The sequence below is a fragment of the Dasypus novemcinctus genome, chromosome 27 (assembly GCF_030445035.2).
Source record: "Dasypus novemcinctus isolate mDasNov1 chromosome 27, mDasNov1.1.hap2, whole genome shotgun sequence".
Lineage (NCBI taxonomy): Eukaryota > Metazoa > Chordata > Mammalia > Cingulata > Dasypodidae > Dasypus > Dasypus novemcinctus.
Window position 1 is genome coordinate 19,323,378 of NC_080699.1, and position 20,722 is coordinate 19,344,099.

A 20,722-nucleotide genomic window follows, 5' to 3' on the forward strand; every position below is an offset into this window, starting at 1 on the left:
CCCACTCCACCCCCCAGCATGTGGTGGTGAGAAGCCCCCAGGCACCCCTCGTGTAAATGTGCTGCATGTCCGAGCACGGTTTCCTCCCACCCCTTCCTAATGATCTTTTTTCTTTAGTTACTGACACTGACTCATACTAGGAAGTGCTATTTCTGATGAACTAAACTCTTTAACATCCACTCTTCCTTCTTAGATTGAAAACATCACTAACCACCCCTTCCACTCCCTCCTTGGTTTTTTACAGCTGTGTGTCTGGAGGCCCACGGTGTCTGGCAGGTGGACACAGCCTTTTCACCAAGGCCTACGCGCTAATTGCCTCTATTCCTAAGGACCCCCTGCCCTGGTGGTGACCAGGTTAGAGAGCCAGAGGAAGGGGGCGAAGAGGGAGGCAGTGATGTGCCGCTGCCCGCCCCTGTGGGCAGGACCACGGGCCGCTGTTGGCTTCGGAAAGGGCCGGTTCTCGGGGGTTACCAGCAGAAGGGCAGCAAGGTCCCAGAAGCTCTGGCTTCTTAATGACGAATCCAGTGTCCACGAAATAGTGTCGAGATTCCCAAATCCCCCGGGTGGCCTTGGAGGTAGGAGCTGCACTCATTGGCGGTGGCAGCAGCTGTTTCTGCCATAACTTCCTCAGCTTGGATCAGTCCCCAACCACAAGCCCTACCTTCGTGGTCGTATTTTCTTTTTAGGGTGATGAAACAAAGATAATTGATGAATTAATCTGTTGGTGTGCTCATGACCCCCAGGAGAAGGGAGCTGGTGTTCTTGTGGTTTGGGCTGTCAGAGTTCATTTGTGGCTGGTTGATTTGTCCTCGGCGCTGGCGTTTGCCTGCCCCGCCCCCCACCCGTATATACACACACACTGATGTTCACCGTTCCCAAAAAGATGGTGCTGAAAAGGATGGATGGACCAGATGCCCTTGTCTATAAAAGCTGGGGAAGGGACCCTGCACATACCCACCAATTCTGTACCCCAGAGTTCTCTGGAGCCAGGGGCTAAGACGAAAAGAAGTCAGGTAGCTCGGGCACAATCCATTCCCCAGCACATCAAAGACAAGAGCTCAGGAAAAGAAGCAGCGGCTCCAAAGGGCTGACCGAGGGTGGGGGGCAGTGCGCAAGACCACTCGATGCCCCCGGGTCACCTGGGCCTTTGGAGCAGTCAGAAAGCCAGGGCAGCGTCCCTGGAAGGACAAGGTGGGTTGCCAGAGGAGATCAGGGAGAGTTAAGAGAGCCAAGCGTACGTGGCAGAGGTCACGTTCGTTAGGTTTGTCTGTCTGTTTGGCATCTAAGGTGAATGGTCAACTTCAGGAAGGATATTAGTGGCCTGGTAACCCTCCCTCCCGATTCCTGAAGCTAATTTGCAAATTCCTGAAGGACCAGTCGAACTTCTAACCTCTTGATATAATTGTAAATATTCTTGAGTTGGAAGAACTGAATAGTCTTCACAGTTGAATAGCTAAATCATGTGTTTTAGCCTTAAAATAATGAAAAAGAAGGCATATAACAATTTCAAATTGCTCGTAAGAAATAATCAACAAAAGGGAACAAGAGTTAGGATAAACAAAATGAACGGTCATTTTAATGTCACACTGTCCTATTTGATAGTAAAAGTGAAAAGCAAATTTTACTGCAGGCCCAACATCCCACCCTTGGTTTATGCTCAGGCACTCAAGACTGTGAGGGCCACCCAATAGGAGAGAAAAACCAGGGGGAGGTGGAGAAAGCTGCCTGAGGGCAGCTCAGCAGGGCTCTCAGACGACACTGCTCTGCGGGCTCGGGCTCTTTTGAATGAAAAGTGGAACATTGTTTTCCTTCTAAAATTCACGAATGTTGTCCAGATGCCCAAGACTTGCTGTGATTTTGAGTGTGGGAAGCAGATAACCAGAAGTAGTTTTGTAACCCCAGGGCTTTTGTGAACAGAGGAGAAGGGTATGATGCAGGCTGGGATTTAGGGGCCCAGTAGCACTGCAATTACAAAAGCAGAACCTACAATCTGCATGGCCAGAAATATACATTTCAATTATGGCTTCTGAGAGGAATTTCATAGGACCGGACTCCGTGGTCTCTTGTGTACGTGTTTTTCTCTTGAGTACATGATTTACTTACTGCTGGAAAACACCAGGACTGCCTAATATTTCATACTTGTTATTGTCAGGGCATATTTTTAAGGTACTGCTGGTTTAGTCTTTACATAAAAATATTTGGGGGGAACATTTTTGACTCATGACTGAAGCTAAAATCAGAGGGTATAATTAACCCCAGGGGTTTTCTTGGAGCAACCTGCCAATTCCTGCTGAATTGCAAACCAACATTTACAAATAATTACAATATTGGTTTTTCTGAAATTACCCATAATGACTTCAGTCGCGGTGGCCATCTCAGAACAGAGTGCACATTGGAACCCTCTAAATAATTTCCTCTGCTAATGTGTTCAGTAAAGCAGTGAGCCCCCTAAATGCCAAGGCCCAATTTCTTCTGCCCCAGCCCACCCTTTCCAGCCAGAGCTGGAGCCTCCCTTACTAAGACAGCTTAGGAAAGCATGTCTTTAACCCCATTTCTAATCTTTTAAAAAAGAGCCACACTAAGCATTTGACAATCAGTAAGGCAATAGATTAAACCAGTATTACTCTCCCTACATCTCTATGCACTTATAGCAAGTTCTATGGCCACAAAAGTGGCCAGAGCCTGTAAAATGTTAGCTGAATATGAGATTCCTTTAGCAACACTGTCATAGGGGATTATGTTTCAGACCAAGGGCCACACTGTTTTTTAAAAATTTATCTTAATTACCTTTTTTCATTTAGCAAAGGAATGTATCTTATCTGCCTTTAAAACTTCAGTACCGAACAGACTATCCTCTACCTAATAGGTACTTAATATGCATCTGTTTGAATAAATCCTGTTTAAAGGGCTCTAAATGATATACCTGAATATGACATAATGTTAAATGTTCCAAATTCTATGAAAAAAATAATGCACACATATCAAGGTAGCATGGTGGCAACTCAGGGAAACAATAGGCTGTGACAGTGTTCCAATTCTTGTGGAGCATTTACTGGTTCTCTGTGATTCCAATGATATTTTTTCTGAAACAAATTCGAAGCTAAGGGAGTACTTTCTTTAGAGTTAATGGTTTCTGCAGGGGTTCCTTGGAGAGATTTTTGTTCATGTGTCTTTGAAAAGATGGTTCTCTTTTTGAAGATGGATTTTTGTAAGGCAACTCTAAAACTGGTCTGTTTCTCTGACAACTTTGTGCCTTGGAGATATTGAATTGTTGCTCTTGGGGTGCATCTCCCTGAAATTAGGTGAACCTCTATCTTGTATTTGTGGTCTGCCTTCCATAAGGCATAAGAAATGGCAAAGGTCTGATGACTGTCACAGTGATGTCAGAGCTTGCAGGAGCCCTGGAGAGCAGCTAGTCCAGTGCCCATACTTTGCAAATGTGGAGACAGAAGCAGTGACTTGTCAAAGGCAAGCACACAGACTGCAGGCTACCGTGGCATCCTTCGCACTCAGTTTTAAAGACATCTTCTAAACAGCATCAGGGAGAATGCCTTCTTCATCGATATCTCCCTTCCCCCCCAAAACAAAGTAGAGCTCAGAGAAAGTTGTAGTATTGACTCAGCCTTGGAAACCCAAACTGTTCGGTTCCAAGAGGAAGTAGTAAGAAAGTCACAGCCAGAGCGGCCCCTGTGGACTCCTCTTTATGCCTTGGAGAATGGACTGGATCCTTGCCTTGGTGGGCGTGCCAGAAGGGCCACTGATGCCACTTGACGAAAGCCCCATCCTTCTCCAGGTGGCTTGACCATCCATCAGAGTCAGAGTTGTGTTTCTGAGTGGAGAAAGTTGTCCTGATTCATGTCCATTTCCATCCAGTCTAGGATCACCAACCATCCCTGTTTGCCCGGGACTGAGGGGTTTCCCGGGGCATGGGACTTTCAGGGCTAATACCTGGGAAGTCCCAGGCAAACTCGGTTGAGCTGGTCACCCTGATCCAGCCAGAGAATAGAATTTCTCAAGTCTGACTGTGCCTTCTACTTCCGTGTGTTCAGTATCAGTGAGTACACACCTACCCTACGTAAAAATACATGCCTAACGCGTTTGAGTTTCTTTTTAGTCCTGGGTATTTGTAATGATTTAGACAAAGTTAAATTGTAATCTAAGACTTAGAATAATGCAAAAGTATTTGAAACCCCTGCATACCTTGACATCCTCTAAACCAAAATGCTAAATATTTTCCACTGGCTAGTTGGCTAGTAGCTAGATCATGGCATAAACATAGGACAAATCTTTGCTTAGAGCCTATTTGTCTTTTCATTCGTTTTTATTTTCCTTAATTACTTCTAGAGAGCAAACCAAGGCTGCCCAAGTAGAAGGTAACTGTTTATAGCCTCTGCAAGTTCCTTAGCTGAGGCCATGAAATAGAGAGCTCTGGTGGGGAGTACAGGATTCCCAAGTGTGTTAGATCTTCATGTTAGCACTTCACATGGAAAGTTCTCTCACCTCCTTGCTTTCCATACATACTCATGTAATAGTTTCTCTTAAAGTAAATCAGTATCTTGCTCCCAGAAGAGCCAGCCCCACCCTGGTAGTTTATCACTTAAAATCATCTTGCTTCTCGATCTTGGATTCACAGGGCTGCAAGCTGAGCATATACGGCAAATAGAGGGAAACATCAGCTTTTTTCTGCTGAGAAATACAAAAGACATTTTTTCCTTCTTCCTTTCACACAAAAAAGAGCTTACTGATGGTTCCTTTAATGCAGGGTGCCAGGGATGATCACACTCAGTTAGTTGGCCGTAAACACAGGAGACACTCGGCAAACTCGATAGCAAAGTGTGCTTTATTTCATCCCAATCAGAAGCATGTGCTTTTTAAAAGAAATGAATCTAAGTAATAAAACAATTCCTGAAAAGCTGGTCCCAAGGACACAGCACCATTCATTAGGGATCGGACCTCCTCTGTGGGCAGTCATGTATCCAGGGAAGAAACTGGGCCCCTTTGAAAAATCATTTCATGGGTGTATGTTTTCTACTCAAACACTTAGGTTTTCCCAGTTCTCATGCTGTTCCTCAAAGTATATCACGCTTATAAAAGTTAACCAGCAATGTACAGAGCAGCTGAAAATGCAATGCAAGAACAGGGCGGAGAGCCTATTTCTGAAGTGGTAAAAGGTCTATGCAGATAGGGTATTTCCCACAGCAGTCCTAAAAGGCAGTCTCAGTTAGGGTTAAGTCAGAAGCCTCCAACCGGAATTCTAAGTTTTCTATTTATTGCTTTTTTAACCATTTGAATTTTTGAGAAATCAAGAGGCCAGCCCCACCCCACCACCACATCCCAATCTGATGGATTGGAGTCTCGGCTCGTGGCTGAAAATTTCACATGAATTAACTGGCTGTTTCAGGGGAACCCAGTGCGCCAAAGCTCGAAGGACAGATGGGAGAGGATGGCAACTCTATCAAGGTGAACCTGATCAAGCAGGACGACGGCGGCTCCCCCATCAGACACTACCTAGTCAAGTACCGCGCGGTGAGTGGCCCTCCTTCCACCCTTCCCTGAGCCCTGCAGCCCTCAAGCCATCTTTGTTAGGCCAAAACAGCCCAGCTGGGCGGGGCCAGGACAGACTCGATCTGTCCCTCAGGGGACTCCTGGAGTTCCAGGACTGACCTGTACCTGGCAGGCCAGGTCTACCCTGGGACCATTTTAAAACCTCGAAAGTCATCGTGGTGGCAAACTTAAACCCCGATTGATTTTTTTCTGTTCCTTGACGTTTTTTTGCAGAGCTCTTTGACAGTTACTCTGTACTCTTTGATATCAACTATTATCAGCTCCTTTTGACGTGGCGGGTATTTTGTGCCAGGCGCTACGTGAAGGCCGTGCAATTACGTGTGGAGTAGGTCTTACGACTGTCCTCATTTAGAGGAAGCAACAGGGGCTAACGGCGCTCGCTGGCTGCCTGCCTCACCGCTGGGTGAGCCAGGGTTTGAATCCACGCCCACCCGACGGAAGGGACGGGCCTCTGCTGCCTGCCGAGCTCCCTCCACCTGCTCCTACGCCTCCACCTGAGCGTTCTGGTCCTGGCTCACGGTGGCCTCCCTCTAAGCCAGGGATTTTTCACCTTTTTTTCCTCCATGGACCCCTTTGCCAGTCAGGTGAAAACCCCGGACCCCTTACTAAGCCCACACTCTTCTGTATGTTATTTAATAAATATATCATACCCATACCAACACGTCCCCCAAGAATAATGGTTTTTTGAATTTCAATGGGCTTTTTCATCCTGGTCCAGCTTGCCACCCATCTAAGGTTCCCATCATTCCCCCTTCCATCCCCAAACCCCAAATTTGAGCATCACACTCTCTTTCAGAATGACACTTGGCCATTTTCAACTACAACCAATTGCTGCAAGAGTTAGAGACAATATCTGAGAGCCAAGCCTCTTGCTTGGGTTTCTTTGTAGTAGAAAATAATGAACCAGAAAGCAGTTTTCTTTCTTTCTTCAAATAGCAACAACAAAAAAGGCTTTTGCAGGACTTTGACTTAAACCACCCTGCCTTTCCATCAGCACCATTGCCGTAACAAGTCAGAAGTCCTGACCTGTTTAGGTTTATGGAGCTTTAGACCAGTCCAGAACCCCCAAGCATACTTCTCAGCCGGTGGACAAGACCTGTCAATCCACTCAGCCTCTCTCCCTCTAAACTGCAAGGGCAGGTGTGAACCTGACAGTAGGACAAGTCTCAGGTGATTCCCCGAAGGCCCAGCCTGGAGGTACCACTGCATGACGGGTCCCTGTGGCTTCCCACAGCCAAGGAGGGTGCAGAGACTGGACAGGGGGCCCATGGACCCCACCAGCAGCAGACAGCACTCTCGGGTGGGATGCCTCTGGCCAATGTTAAGCTGAGTGGACAGAACATGGGTTTAGAACCAGGCATGGGATCAAATCCCGGCTTTGCCACTTAGCAGCGCATGACCTGAGATAAATCACACAATATTCCAGAGCCTCAATTTCTACACATGTATGATAGGAATAAAATGTCTAGCTCATCGAGCTGTTGTAAAGATTAGTCATAATGTACATAAAGAGCCTGAAATATGCCTGCTACTTGGAGACCCTATAACTGGTCCCTATTATAAAGACTACTAAGAGGCAGGCGTGGGCTGGAAATCCCTCCCACACAGAGGCCACCCCAGATGTCAGGTTCCCAGGGGAGCCACTGAAGCTGCCACGCCAGGCAAGTCTGCATTAATAGACCATCAAGGGAGGGCATGTAGCTCAAGGCATTGAGCAGCCACCTACCACACGGGAAGTCCCAGGTTTGGTTCCCTGGGCCTCCTGGAAGAAAAAAAAAAAAACAAGCAATAAAACCAACTCAGGGAAGCCAGTGTGGCTTGGTTGAGTACCAGCTACCCCCATACAATCTCCATTTTCAATCTCCAGCCCCAGCTACCTCAAAAAAAAAAAAAAAAAGGCATTTGATGCCCCTGAGATACATTCAATTTCAACAGCCGTAACCATCTTCTCTCTTTTACTTTAAAAACTTTTGTTTACTAAATATGATTATTACATATTATTGCATAGTCTTAATATACATCATTGTATAATATTTGCTATATTAAATATTTGCTTTATGTTCTGGGTGTCTCTTTTGTAATTACATTTGACAAGGAAGATAGAGAAAGTAGAGAAAAGGCAGGCAACTTAATTTCTTTGGCTTAAATTAAAACAGGGTCACATAGTGATGTGCACATAGGCTAACAGCCAGGTTTCCTGCTTGGACTCTAAAGAAATGGGCAATCCCCTTCTCGTTGCTTTGCCCCTAAAAGTCACAAGCTGTGGAGTGAGCTCTGTCGCATTCCTAAAGGTATCTCTTTGGCTGGTGCCAATCATTGTGCCTAGGAAAATTGTATTGCCATAAGACAGACTTTCATCCTGCTCAGCCATGGGGCAGATGCTTGACCATCTCCCTGAACTAGCATTTTCTCCCCTTCCTTCGGTAAACACCCGTCAAACCTTGTGTGCCCAGCATACACCTGGGAGCAGATGCCTTCTAAAGAGGTCAAACACTGTGAAGAGATGGTCTGTGCAATGGCAAAATCAACTGACATTCCCAGGAAGTTTTCAAATCTTCTTCCACAACGATTGTTTTAGGGAGATGGGTGCCTAACAATGGCTTTACAAACTCCCACCCAGGGTCAGACCCATTGGCGACTGTGCAGGAGATAATAAGAAAGAACTTTCGAGGAGCGAAAAGAGGCACCTTAAGACCAGCTTCATACTGCAGTCACACCCAGGCAGTGCTGTGCTGGGCTGGGTGTAGCCTTCCCTGCACCCCAGTATTGGCCCTGAGCGCAGAATTTGCAGCTGAGACGCCCCCGGTATCTCTACAGCCACAGAGATTGTGTCACCCTGCATGGAATGGAAAATCCCAGTTCCCTTCAACAGATGTGTGTTGAGCTCCCTGTTCTGAAAAGGAAAGAGCACAGGCTTTGGGCTCAAGCTTGGCTGCAACCTTGACTGCCTGGGTGACTTTGGGGAGTTACCTAACTTCTTTCTCTTCCCCTTCATCGGGTTTAGTAAGGGCCTGACAAGACCCTTCACAGGGCTCCTGGGAGGATACAGAGAAAATGCGTGCAGAGTCTTTACAGTGCCTGGCACATAGTAGGTGCTCAGTAAATGGTCATTTTTTATTTTTAACAAAACCTCCAGAATCCATATAAAGTTCATGTATCAGGGAGCTGATTCACACACCAGACTGTGAGCACGACAATAACTGCGTGTTATTATTCTTCTGGCACATCATATGTGTATGTGCCCACCATGGACGTTTAGGGACAAACCCCACACACCCAAAGGGTAATGGAACTTTGAGGGATTGGCCCAGATGCCCCACTGGCAACTGCTAATGTTGGTATTTGCAGGTTCACGCACTTGACCTCCTGATGTGCCCAGTTCTTCGGATTTCTCAAGCAAGAGTAAAGACCACCTCTTATTGCTTCCTATTTTTATTGTTTTGCACCAACCGTGGTCAGCTCCCTTAAGAGCTGCCTGTTAGCTGGTCTCACCTGCATTTGTACCTAAAGCTCTCTGGTGTCTTGTGTCCTTCTTGCCGGTTTCTCCCAGAAGCTCTCCTCTGAGTGGAAACCGGAGATCAGGCTCCCGTCGGGCAGTGACCATGTCATGCTCAAGGCCCTGGAGTGGAACGCCGAGTATGAGGTCTACGTGGTGGCTGAGAACCAGCAGGGAAAATCCAAGGCGGCTCATTTTGTGTTCAGGACCTCGGCCCAGCCCACAGCCATCCCAGGTATGACCGCTCTGCTTTCTGTTAGTTTCCCGCTTTGAATTAATGCACAGTGCCGCACCTCCTAATGTGCCTGAATGACCCTGACAACTTGCTTGCTTCCAGCCATCCTCATGATCGGTTCCCATGCAAAGCTTAGTACCTATCTGTGCAGTGGGTTGAGATGAACTGTACCCCTGGGAAGCTTGGCCAGGCATCCTGGGGAACAGGTCCTTGATGGACTTCAGCCAAATCCATCCACGGGACCCCCAGATGGGAAAAGCCCCAGCTTCAGCCTGGCCTTGGAAGCTGGTTGAGTAAGGATCCCTTTGTGAGACCTTACCTGCCATCTGCACAAGGACCATGTCGCTGTTTTGAGCGCTCTCTGTCTGATGCTTGCTTTCCCTGCACAACCATGGTCCCAATGTCTTCTCTGTGGCGAGCCCAAGAGAAGGAAGAGAGGGTCCCCTGTTAGTTACAAATCCTGTCGGCCAAGGGCCTCTCGACTGAAACAGATTCAGTTGAATCACTTGAAACAGAACAAGACGCTGAAAGGCGCCGTCAGTTGAAGGCAATCCAGTCTGCTAGGGACAGCGATGGGAGCAGTTCTAGGAGAGGCAGCTTAAGCTGGGAATAAAGTGAGAGTTCTGCTTTCCGGCCCAGCCCCCTTTCCACTATTGGCCAATCTCCTCAATGACCAAATCCCTCTGCGCAGAAAGAGACCTCAGCATTGCTCTCAGCTTTTCCAGACCAGCCAAATGCCAACGGCAAGGAGGAGGGAAGGGCTGGAATCTAAAGCGACAGCCTGCTGGAAGGGGCCCCGTAAACTCTCTGCGTGTCCAGTGGTAGGAAGATGCTCCGCTGTCCCGGTGGCCGTGGTCGGGTCCCCTCGCCATGTCCACCTGCCCCTGTTGCTTGGCTCCGTTGTCACGATCGCACCTCCCGTGGGGGGGAGACAGGCCAAAGGATGCAGGCCACCCGCTGCCAGGGCCACGTGACTGCGGGGCTAAGGCAACAACGGAACAGGAGATCAGTGCGTGGCTCCTGATGGGCGATTGTCTGTGCACGAATGTGTGTGTCTGAGGAATCCGGGTGGGGCTTCCAGCGAGTGGGCAGACAACTTTTTGAAAAGCCCGAGATCCGAGGCATCGATTGATCACCACCCCTGTGATGTCGGGAAGGCTCGCTGGCAGGGTCAGGTCTCTGCAGGCACCATCCTGTGGCAGGGACGAAGGCCAGGCTCACAGACAGAACAGAAAAGAGTGCCCCCACTGCTGCTTAATTGTGCTCCCCAGCCTCTTCTCTCTTTGTCTTCTTTGGTCAGTTTTCCCTTGACCCTGACAGTCCAGTGTAAGTGGCTGGGAAAATGTGAGGCTTGGCAGCGAGACGGGCTCCTCAGAGCATCGGTTTCCTCCGGGGTGAGACTCCAGAGGCAGGCCTCGCCGTGGTGCGCGCCGCCGGCAGCCTCAGCTCCTGGGGTGCGGGGGCTGTGTGTCAGGGACAGGAATTCTAGGGCAACCTTGACCTCCAGAGTCGTGCCTGCTGGAGATGCCAGGGCCCCTCATCATTGTCCAGTGCCCAGTTAACCCGGGGATGAGTGGAGGATACTCATTACACCCACAATTTCTGTGACTCTACTGTCTCAGGGTTAGAAGGTGTCTCGGAGTGGCTCTGTGCTCAGCTGATGTTTTCTGGCCACTGTAGCAGGATCTGCAAGTAAAACTCTGACCTGCAGCGTACACAATACGGTGGCGGTAGGCGACGAGTGCAGAACTAGATTCTCTTGAACAGTGTTCTAGGTGGGTGGGACTGTGCCATAGAAAGAAAAGCCTGATTTCTCTCTGGAAAGGTGATTGCCTTCCCTTGTGCACAGTTTGTCTATGTGTAGTGCAGCGGTCACATGCATCTCTGCCGCTCCGTGAACAGAACAACCTAGACGACTCCCGTAGAGCCCTGTAGACTAGACAGGCTGGCTGCATCTGAGAGGCTGTGCCTTAGTTGAAGGTAACCCTCTCCTAATCAAACTCCTGTAGTTTATCGTGGAGGCTTCTGTTCTCTCACTTTAGTTTCATTTGCTCGCTGACCCCTCACCCCCCAATTAACCCCGCTGTGCTGCTTCTGGCATTGCTGAGCTTCTGAACTGGCCTTATGGTGTTGATACCGCACTGAACTCTTCTCTAACCTTTGTCAGTTTAATTCACTAAATTAAATTAACCTTGGATTCTTGCGTTTCCTCTATTTGACCAATTTTTTTTTCTTTTTATCTATTTTTTTTCTCTGTTTCTGTCTCTGCCTTCTCTTTCCTCCTTCCCCCTCCCCTTCCTGTGTGTGTCGTCACTCATGCCACCTCGGACGTCACTCGGACATCCCCCACTGCCACATTTGTTCTCAACAACCACATTCTCTCTGGGGACCCCTTGCCTGGCACCTGCAGCAACCTTGGGCAGCCCCTCCACGTCCTACACGTTTGTCTCATTGCTTTTCTCTGCAGTGACTCTCCTGTTGCTCTGTTAGGAATGGGAAAACGAATCTGCTCCCAAGCCCAGCTCTGTGAGAAAGCTTAGTACCCCCTCGGAGAGCGGTCAGGACCGCCACGGCCACGGCCGCAGACGGAGCCTTCTGTGCCCAGAGGAAGGTCTTGCAATTGGAAAACGGCTTCACCTCCACATTTTGCCATGCATAGAGACTTTTGTGTCACTTAATGAGGACTTTCCTCCCTCTTTAATGACAGTAAAAAGTGACTAGAGGGCTCCTTAAACACGACTAAAAAATCCACAAAAAGCCACACGCTAGGTTTACAGGGAAGTTTCGGCATATCTGCTACTTGTTGGATATTTTTGTTCTTACCTAAAAATGATGTAGCAGAGAAAGATTTCTAAGCACGTTCCCAAATGTGCATAAAACCAACCACAAACCCCCTCCTGATAACTCCATGCCCCCCCTCCACCCTTCAATAAACATTCGGCTTTGCTTTCCTTTAAGTGATTATGTTGAGAGAGCCCTGCCTGGATGATTCACGCGAGTATTTTGCTGACACGATGACACACTTAAGTCACCCTGTTGCCCACTGGACATGCTGGATGTTTTCTGGGGCTGATGGCCTGTTCCGGGAGGTGCTTCAGTCCTGGCATCTCAGACCGGCACCCGACGCGGTCGCTGCGGACGGGGCCGAGCTGCGCCATGCCCAGCTCATCTCCCAGGCTGGGCGATGCACGTGCCGCCCGGCAGCCGGTCACAGGGCAGCCCAGAGCCCCCGTGTCCTGGGGTCAGGGCCTGGCGGAGGCCCACGTGGTCGCTGCGCGTGTCAGCCCGCCAGCTTGAAGCAGCCGCTGTGAGCCAGGCGTGAGCCACACGCTTCCCGGCGTGTGCTCGGCAGAGCAGAGTGGGGAGGATGGGCCACCCCACACTGCCTGGCCCTGGAGTAGGAGTTGACTAGCACGCGGCCAGTCTGCCAGTGCTTGCCGGACGCTCTGCCCTACCTACTGGTCATTTAGTTGAGGGACATTTTGAAAATTCCTGCAAAGCCAGACCTTCCTCTCTGCTGTGGGGGAGAACCCCGGAGAGGAAGTGGGGTATGTTAAGATGCTGCACCGAGACCCCGTGTGTGTGTCCCTGGAGGGGGACGTGCTCGTGAGTCAGAGTGCCCCACACTGTGCTCACCTGTCATCCCACGTTTCTCATCTCTGAGCATCTCCACAGAAGTTTGATTCTGTTCTTTTTGGTTTTCTTTCGTTTTTTCTATTATTTTTTAATGTGTGAAGACTGGCCTACCACGTAGGGCCTTTCCCTTTGGAGACCCAAATAGCCCCACGCTGGCCCGCGGGGCAGTGCTCTCCCAGGTTGGCGCACACCTGCGCTCGCAGGGTCGTGGCAGGGAGGCACATGCAGGGCGAGGCACACGCAGATGCTGAGGCTGCCTGTGGCCCCGGCCCACCTTCCAGTCCACCGAGAGCCTCTCCCCCGAGTCCCTCACCTCCCCTGGACCAGGCAGCAGCAGCAGGCACAGCTCTGAGGCACAGGGCAGAGGGGCAGGGGAGGGCTGCGGCACCCCCTGGCTTGGCCATAAGAGTCACCCATCAGTTGGCGAGAGCCTGTAGGGAGGGCAGCGAGAGGCCCGCCGTCACGCTGGGGACACTGTCCTGCCGGCTCCCAGCTGTCATCGTGGGCAGCAGGTGTGTGCATTTTCCCCACGAGGGCCCGGCTCGGGTTTCCACGCACAGGCGAGGGGCAGTGTCAGTGTTTCTGGAGGGACCTTGGAAGACCTGGCCCTTAGAGTGGCCCAGCTCTGTCCCCTCCACACCCCCAGGAAGGCCTCAGCTCCAGCGACCTGGGGTCACTGCCACGCTCCCATTCAGACATACCCCGGGGACAGTGTTGGAGGGGGAAGGGGAGAGAGGGGGGCTGCAGGCCTCAGCCTGGCAGGAGTGTGACCCCATCCTGCCCAGCCACCCCCCACTCTGCCTTTTTCATGCTGTCCACACTCCACAGACCCCAGGGTTCCCGCTCATTTTTGGACTATTTATACCTCAGGTTTGGATCACCTTTTTCTACTACTAAGAACGCTAACAATGTCGTGTAGGTGGTCAGCGAGGCCTTACGACGTTTCCTCCTTTGCATTATTAAAGGAAATAATAGCTCACGTGACCTCACCAGCATGGTTTGCTTTTATTTGATAATTGTGCGTTCTGCAAAGTGTCCAAAGTCCTTTCTCCCCACCTCACGTGTCCCTGGATAACTCTGATTACCTAGAGAGCCATTTTAATGGGCTCCCGAGCTCAGAGCCTGGTGACTGGAATTCTAGCCAAAGGAAATACTTTCTGATGAGAAGCAATATGATTTTCTCAGCCATCCTAAGATTTTGAGGGGTGATTCCTCCTTGGACTTGCGTAGGTCCCAGGAGGTGGGGGAGGGCAGGTGGGGAGGGCGTGCTTTGGCAGAACAGGTGAGGTGGTTCCACTAGGGCCACCAGATGCAGATACAGATGCAACTCTGCGTAACAAGGTCCCCTGATGTCACAGCTCCCTGGACTCTCCTTAACAGGGGTGGCTCAGAGTAATCTTGTGAAAAAGAGAATACAAAAGAAGATTCCCTTTGGCAAACTCTATTCTGCCTAAATCACACTTAGTTGGACACCCCGAGCCCTTGGGAGCAGATGCCAGAAGCAGCAAACACATGTGTAAGAGGTCTGCTAGCAACCCAAACCCCAGCTGGACAGTTCTGAGTGGGCGATAGCGTGTGGGGGTGGGGGCCACATCTGCCACACCAGCGTCCTGTGGCACTACTCGGGCCATCACAAATCTGCAAAATGTGAGAATCGTCTCCCTTATTAAGGCACTTAAGAAAGTGGGCAGACTTGGGTCTCAGCCTTAGGGCAAGTTAGCTGCCTCTCCCACGCTAGGAACCCCAGGATATGGACTGCCCCACTTCCTGATCTCACTGTGCAGGGGCGGCTCTGACCTCAGAAGCTGTCTAGGAAGAGCTCCCGAGATGCATCCTTCGCACCATGGTCTGTGGATGCATTCTCCCTGCATCAGGGAGAAGAGCAGAGCAGAGACAGACCCTGGGACATTTTGCTTTTGGTCTCTTATAAATGTTACATTCGATGCAGGAGATAACTTTTGTCCTTCTGACTTTCTCGGACTAAACAGTTCTCTAGTATCCAGGAGATAATGAGTGTTGGCTTGACTTGAACACCCTTTCTTCTGTCGCCGGGGATTTCCCTTATTTATAGCTTCTCTTGCAAAAGCTACCAACATCTTCCCACCAGCTTGAGGAGCAGTGCACTCCCTCTAGAAGCCCAGACTCTTAGCAGCAGTGACCTGGGTGGTCACTCTTCCTTTAGGGGTGGCCTTTGCTTTCTCCCAACCTGTCCCTTGCGTCAAGGTCAAGGTCACCAGATGAGCCTGCGCAGTTCATCCTTGTGGGGCAGCTGGTAGGCCTCCAATGCTAGGTGCAGACTCACCTGGAGTGCTCATCCGAATCCTGATTCCTGGGCCTCACCCCCAGAGACTCTCATTCAGTAGAACTGGGGAGCCCTAGACTCTGAATTTTCAACCAAGTACCCCAGGAATTCTGCAGTAGGTGGAGAAACATTGAGCTAAAAGTTATTTCTTTTCCATGGAAAAATAAAAGCACAAGCATCATCCATTAAGGATGGGACCTCCAGAGCGTTGTCATCTTTGGAGGAGAAGGCCTTGGTGCATACCAAGGCGGCGACTGACGTTAGGGATTCTATGCCTGACGACTGCCTGGGATAAGGGGCTCATAACTGTCAAGGACTTGAAGGCATCCTCCACCCAAGGCCCTCCCCCATGCAGGAGCCTCATCCAGGCTCTGAACACATCCCTGCCAAGGCGAGTCCAGCCTCTGCTCGAGTGCCTGCGGCACGGGCAGCTCCCCTGCCCAGCAGCCCCGCTAGGTCTGCCCAGCTCTGTTGGTTAGTCCTTCTTCACAGAGAGCAGAAATCTGTCACCCCCACCACCACCCATTTCCCATCCACTGGTCCCACATGGAATAAGATAACTGCTGCTTTCCTGTGACACACCTGTAAATATTTGGAGACAGCATCTCCATTGCAGGCTAAACATGCATCCTATTGCTCAACAAATATTTTGGGGGCACTAACTGTGAGTCAGGACCTTCGTGGACGCTGGAGAGACCTAAGACGAAGGGGGACCTGTGAGGACCGTCTCGATGATAAGTGTGTGGATAAACAGGAAATGGCAGGTGGTGGCAAGGGGAGATGAAGACAGGGTAGTGGTGTGGGCGTCAGGTGAAGGCGCCTCGCTCCGCAAGAGATGAGGGGCGGTGGCATTTGAGCTGAGGCCTGCAGGCCAGCAACCCGCCTGCCCTGGGTAGCTGTGGACAGAGCGTTGCAGGCCAGGAGATGAGTAAGGCCCTGCGGCAGGGCGGCGCTGGGCACGCTCTGCAGGTACAGCGAAGGCCAGCTGGCGGGGGCCCGGCAGATGAGGGGGACAGTGCCATGAGATGTGACATGTCAGGCCTTTTGGGCCAGGACAAAGAATTCGAACATTCCATCAGATGAAATGAGAGACCCCGGCCCTAAAGCTCCGGCTGCCACAGCTGAGAGTCTTCTCCTGCGGCCCTTCCCCGAACGTGCTCGTGGTGTGTGGCCTTTGGCGCCAGCACAGGCCTCCGGCTGGGTCTGAGGGAGCCGGGGCAGGAGGTGTTGCAGCAGCTGGTCTCCCCTACGCAGAGAGCAGCTTTGCAAGTGTTTGTTTTTCCTCCTGAGAGGTAGATTAGTCCCACAAAACCATGTTCACATATAAACTGTGGTGCGCTAGTGTCAATGAGTCCAAAACAGAAACATTCTCCCTCTCCCCATGAAAATGCTTTCTAGGCTCCTTCTTCAGGAAGCAGACACTTAACACCCATCAGATGCTGACATCAGGAGACTGCAGTGGCTAGAGGCCAGGGTCAGGGGACAGAGAGCCCAAGGTCAGAAAGACTCCCCATATCAGGAGGGTGAGGACCCGCATCTCTTCCTTTGTGTTTTGAGTGGAAAGTGAGAGGACCATGGGGAAGTAGAAAGGATGGCTCTGTTCTCGTGAGACCACACCACCACTTCTGCATTCGCGGCTGCTGAGAAGATGACCCACAGACCAGCAGCAGCTTCTGCCCCCAAAACCCAGAAACAGAAGCCAGAGTCCTTTGCCAGACTCAGGGCCTCCTCAGGGGAACGGGCTGAGCCCTTCAGAGCAGAGAGCCCGAGGCGGGGAGGTGGAGAGCCAAGATGAAGGCCCCAAAGGGCCAAAAGTGTCTGCAGGCCGGGGGGTCGCCTCCAGCTCAGGCCCAGCCATGCCGGGGTGCCAGGGAATAGGTTGTGAGTGGCCATCTCAGAATTGAAGTTCAAAATAAGGACCAGTGACATGGGACTGCCACTCAAGACCCCCGGGGCTGACAGAAATCCCTGGACAGAGGGAGGAGACCCCCAGGAAGGCAGACCACACACACAAAAAAAGAGAAAAATGGGTGGCCTGTCTCTGGTGCCAGTTACCCCGAGTTTCATGCCCGTCCACTCCCTGCTGTGATCTGCAGCTGGCAGGCTGCTGGGCCTGGCTCGGGCACTCTTCAAAAGGGCAGGGTATGGAGCCAGGTGGGGGCAGAGACCCAGGCAGTGGTGGCCCCCAGCCCCCGCCTCCAGCCAGCTGCCCTTTGTGATGCTGAGGGCACTAGCAGCTTCAGGTCTGGTGGCGCCAGTTCTGGAACCAAGTCCTTGCAAGAATCTAAAATGCCCAAGTTTCAGTGTAGTCATCATTTCCACCTTGGCCTCCATGCAGCAGCCCCCAGAGGTCTCTCTCCCCCATGACCTCTTGTCTCCAGACACTGGTGGTGATGACCAAGAGGTTGACAAGTAGACCCGTCACGGCCGTGCAGATAAGCTCCAGGGGGCCCACGGAGCTGAGCCAGGGATCCTCTGTGATACCGTCAGGAGCCCGCAGCCAGGGGGGTGATGGACACCAGGGGAGTAAGGTAGAAAGACAGGGTCCTCCGAGATGAGCCCAGGCAGAACTGGGGTGCCAGGTACCGCTCGAGCGTGCGAATGTGTGTCCGTCTTGCTGGGCACGTGTCTGGCCGTGTGGGTGTGCATCTCTGGGTGAGTCTGCTGATTTGCCTGAAGTCTAACCCAAGCAGGCCTGAGCTCCCGGATGGTGAGTATTCCCAGACCCTTGGCCTCGCCCATCAAGACTGGGGACGCTCCCTGTCTCCAGGGTCACCTGGACCTCATTCATCTTCCCGGGGTGCAGTGAAGATGGGTAGACCAGGGATCCACCGTGGTCTAACCTCGGGTGCCTAGGGACCCTTCCTAAAGAGGGGGCAGGCAGTAGGGTTGTATATCAGGGATCCCGTTGTGCCTGGGTCACCATGAGCCCAAAGGAAGCCCCTAGAACCCTCTGCCACCCCGTTTGGGACCCTCCTCCTGGCTGCTCCCAGGACAGCCCAGCCTGAAACCAGTGGCTGCTGCCCTCCTGCAAGCCATTAGCCCTTTCCCCTGGCCTGGGAATTCCCAGCAGGGCCCTCCAACTGTCCCCCGGCCAGTGTCTTCAGACACTGACTGGCTGGCTGGATGTGTTCCTGGGGCGCATGGGAGACCAGCTGAGGGGGGCCTGGGGAGGCTCAGAAGCTGAGGGCAGAGGTGGAGACAGGCTCCCAGGCCCTTCTCTCACCCTGACTTGTAGACGTCTCATCCCCTGCCTCCTGGTCTATGGATGAGGCTGTCATCCCTTCCTCTTCTACTATAGGGAGACCCTGTTGTCCCAATACCTGGACATAGAAAGGCCCCAGGGAAAGGGCCCGGACGTGGCTGCAGAGCCTCTGCATCCCTGGGTCCTGCCCACCCCCAGATGCGGGGTCCAGGGATTCTCGAGCGCACCTGGTAGCCAACAGGCGGCATCTCTCTCCCTCCCACCCCAGCGAACGGCAGCCCCACGTCCAGCCTGAGCACCGGGGCCATCGTGGGCATCCTCATTGTCGTCTTTGTCCTGCTCCTGGTGGTTGTGGACATCACCTGCTACTTCCTGAACAAGTGTGGCCTGCTCATGTGCATCGCCGTCAACCTGTGTGGGAAAGCTGGGCCCGGCGCCAAGGGCAAGGACATGGAGGAGGGCAAAGCCGCCTTCTCGTGAGTACCACCTGCCCACCCCACCCAGGACGGGGGGCCTGGGCTCTTGCCCCAGCCCCGGGGGCCCAGCACCCGTGCCCCCACCGAGCCATGAGCTGGGGCTTATGATGACCTTTTTCTCAGCTTCGCCTTCCCCACTTAGAAGCACCAAGGGGAACAAAGCACTAAAGCAGTGCTCCCCAAAGCATGGTCTTTGGAGGCACCTGTTTAACAAACAGATTCGGGGGCCCCCCCCAAATCCAGTGCATTAGAATCTCACCAGGGTCTGCAAATATCTGCATAGACAAAAACAAGACCAACTGTCAGAGCTAAGCCCAGATAGGAGCTGGAATGGAGGGAGCCCAGCACTAGGCTGTCATTCATTCATTCATCAGTCATTCATTCATCATTCAACAGGTACGTATCAGACAGCTAGTACGCTGAGGAAGTGTTCTCAGGCACTAGGGTACAACTGAACGAAACAGGTGAAAATCCTGGCCTTCGTGGAGCTGACACTCCAGATGCTGTCCTCGCCAGCGTCTGTGGAGAAACAGACCTGAGCCGATTAGCAGGAGCCCTCACAGATGTCACTGGGCAGGGTTGAGCTGGAGCAAGCAGAGTGGGCAGAGGCAAGGAAATAAAATGCCCCCCCCACCACACACGTGTGCCCATGTATACGCACACATACATAACGTACAGGTAATTTGAGCACTTCACTGTGCCATTCACTGTGCTGAACACTGAATACATCATCCCACTTGAGTCTCCTAACTAGGTGAGATAAATACTATTTGTCCCCATTTTACAGATGAGGAAACTGAGAACCGGGGTGAGTGAATCAGATGCTAGGGCTACACAGCTAGGAAGGGGAGCCCTGAGCCCCTGCTGGCTGCCTGCGGAGGCCCCCCTGCCCACCCGCCAGCCCCGGGGCAAGGCCTGGTGCCCTGAGCTGTGGCTGGCGTCCCGGGGAAGAAGCCCCCACCCAGGGAGCCGACCGGCAGGACTCTCTCCACAGGAAAGACGAGTCCAAGGAGCCCATCGTGGAGGTGCGAACTGAGGAGGAGCGGACCCCCAACCACGACGGAGGGAAGCACACGGAGCCCAACGAGACCACGCCGCTGACGGAGCCCGAGTACGTGGGCGGGGGCTACTGCCGCAGCACGGCCCTCACCACCTCCGCGCGCCCCCCCCCCCCCCGGCAGGCCAGAGCCGCAGACTGAGCCACGCCTGGTCCCCTGCCCTCCCTGGAGGGCTCAGGAAGGCGCGCTTGCTTTTATTTGGGGGCAACTGTGCAGCCCCCTGAAAGGGCTCTTTGGAAAAGTGGGGACTCCCAGGTTCTGCTTTCACATCACACACACACCTGGAAATGGCTTTTGAGGTAAAACCTCATTGTAAGAAGCTTAGTAGGTTCCGTTTACGGATTTGCTAGAATTCTAGGTTCTCTATTTTCTTCCCCAAGAGGGTGAGGGGAATTGGGGACCCAGTAAAAGTCCGCCAGCCCTCCTGATCTCGGAAGCCTCGGGGGCCCTGGGGGACCCTGAGCAGCTGTGGTAGCAACGCCGCCTGGCCGTGGGTCCATGGGTGCCGTGGGTGCTGTGGGTGCTGTGGGTTTGGAGGGACTGGAGTGTCATGGAACCCCAAATGCTGGGGCTAGAAGGACCTGCAGCTCTCGGGGAGCGTCCAGAGCTCTCCTCATCCGCCTCACTCCCACCTGTCCCCCCGCGACCCAGTGGCACTGCTGGGGGCCCCTGAGCCGACCAGACGGGCCCAGGCAGGCTTCAGGGCCAGGGGGCCACGAGCGAGCCGGAGGGGGCCCGCAGGGGAGAGG

General features: G+C 52.3%; 1 protein-coding gene across 15 annotated transcripts in view; it reads left to right on the top strand.

The window, feature by feature from the left end:
• Positions 1 to 20,722, top strand: part of NCAM1 (neural cell adhesion molecule 1) — a 315,822-nt gene that overhangs the window by 289,558 nt on the left and 5,542 nt on the right. For 8 of the 15 annotated variants that reach the window (XM_058289267.1, XM_058289255.2, XM_058289257.2 and 5 more), the window contains 4 exons: positions 5,402 to 5,526; positions 9,119 to 9,296; positions 18,708 to 18,915; positions 19,910 to 20,026. In XM_058289267.1, the coding sequence (XP_058145250.1) occupies positions 5,402 to 5,526; positions 9,119 to 9,296; positions 18,708 to 18,915; positions 19,910 to 20,026 (628 nt within the window). Of the gene's footprint in view, positions 1 to 5,401; positions 5,527 to 9,115; positions 9,297 to 18,707; positions 18,916 to 19,909; positions 20,027 to 20,722 lie in introns of all 15 variants that reach the window. The other 7 variants (XM_058289260.1, XM_058289256.2, XM_058289264.2 and 4 more) reach the window with 1 other exon arrangement.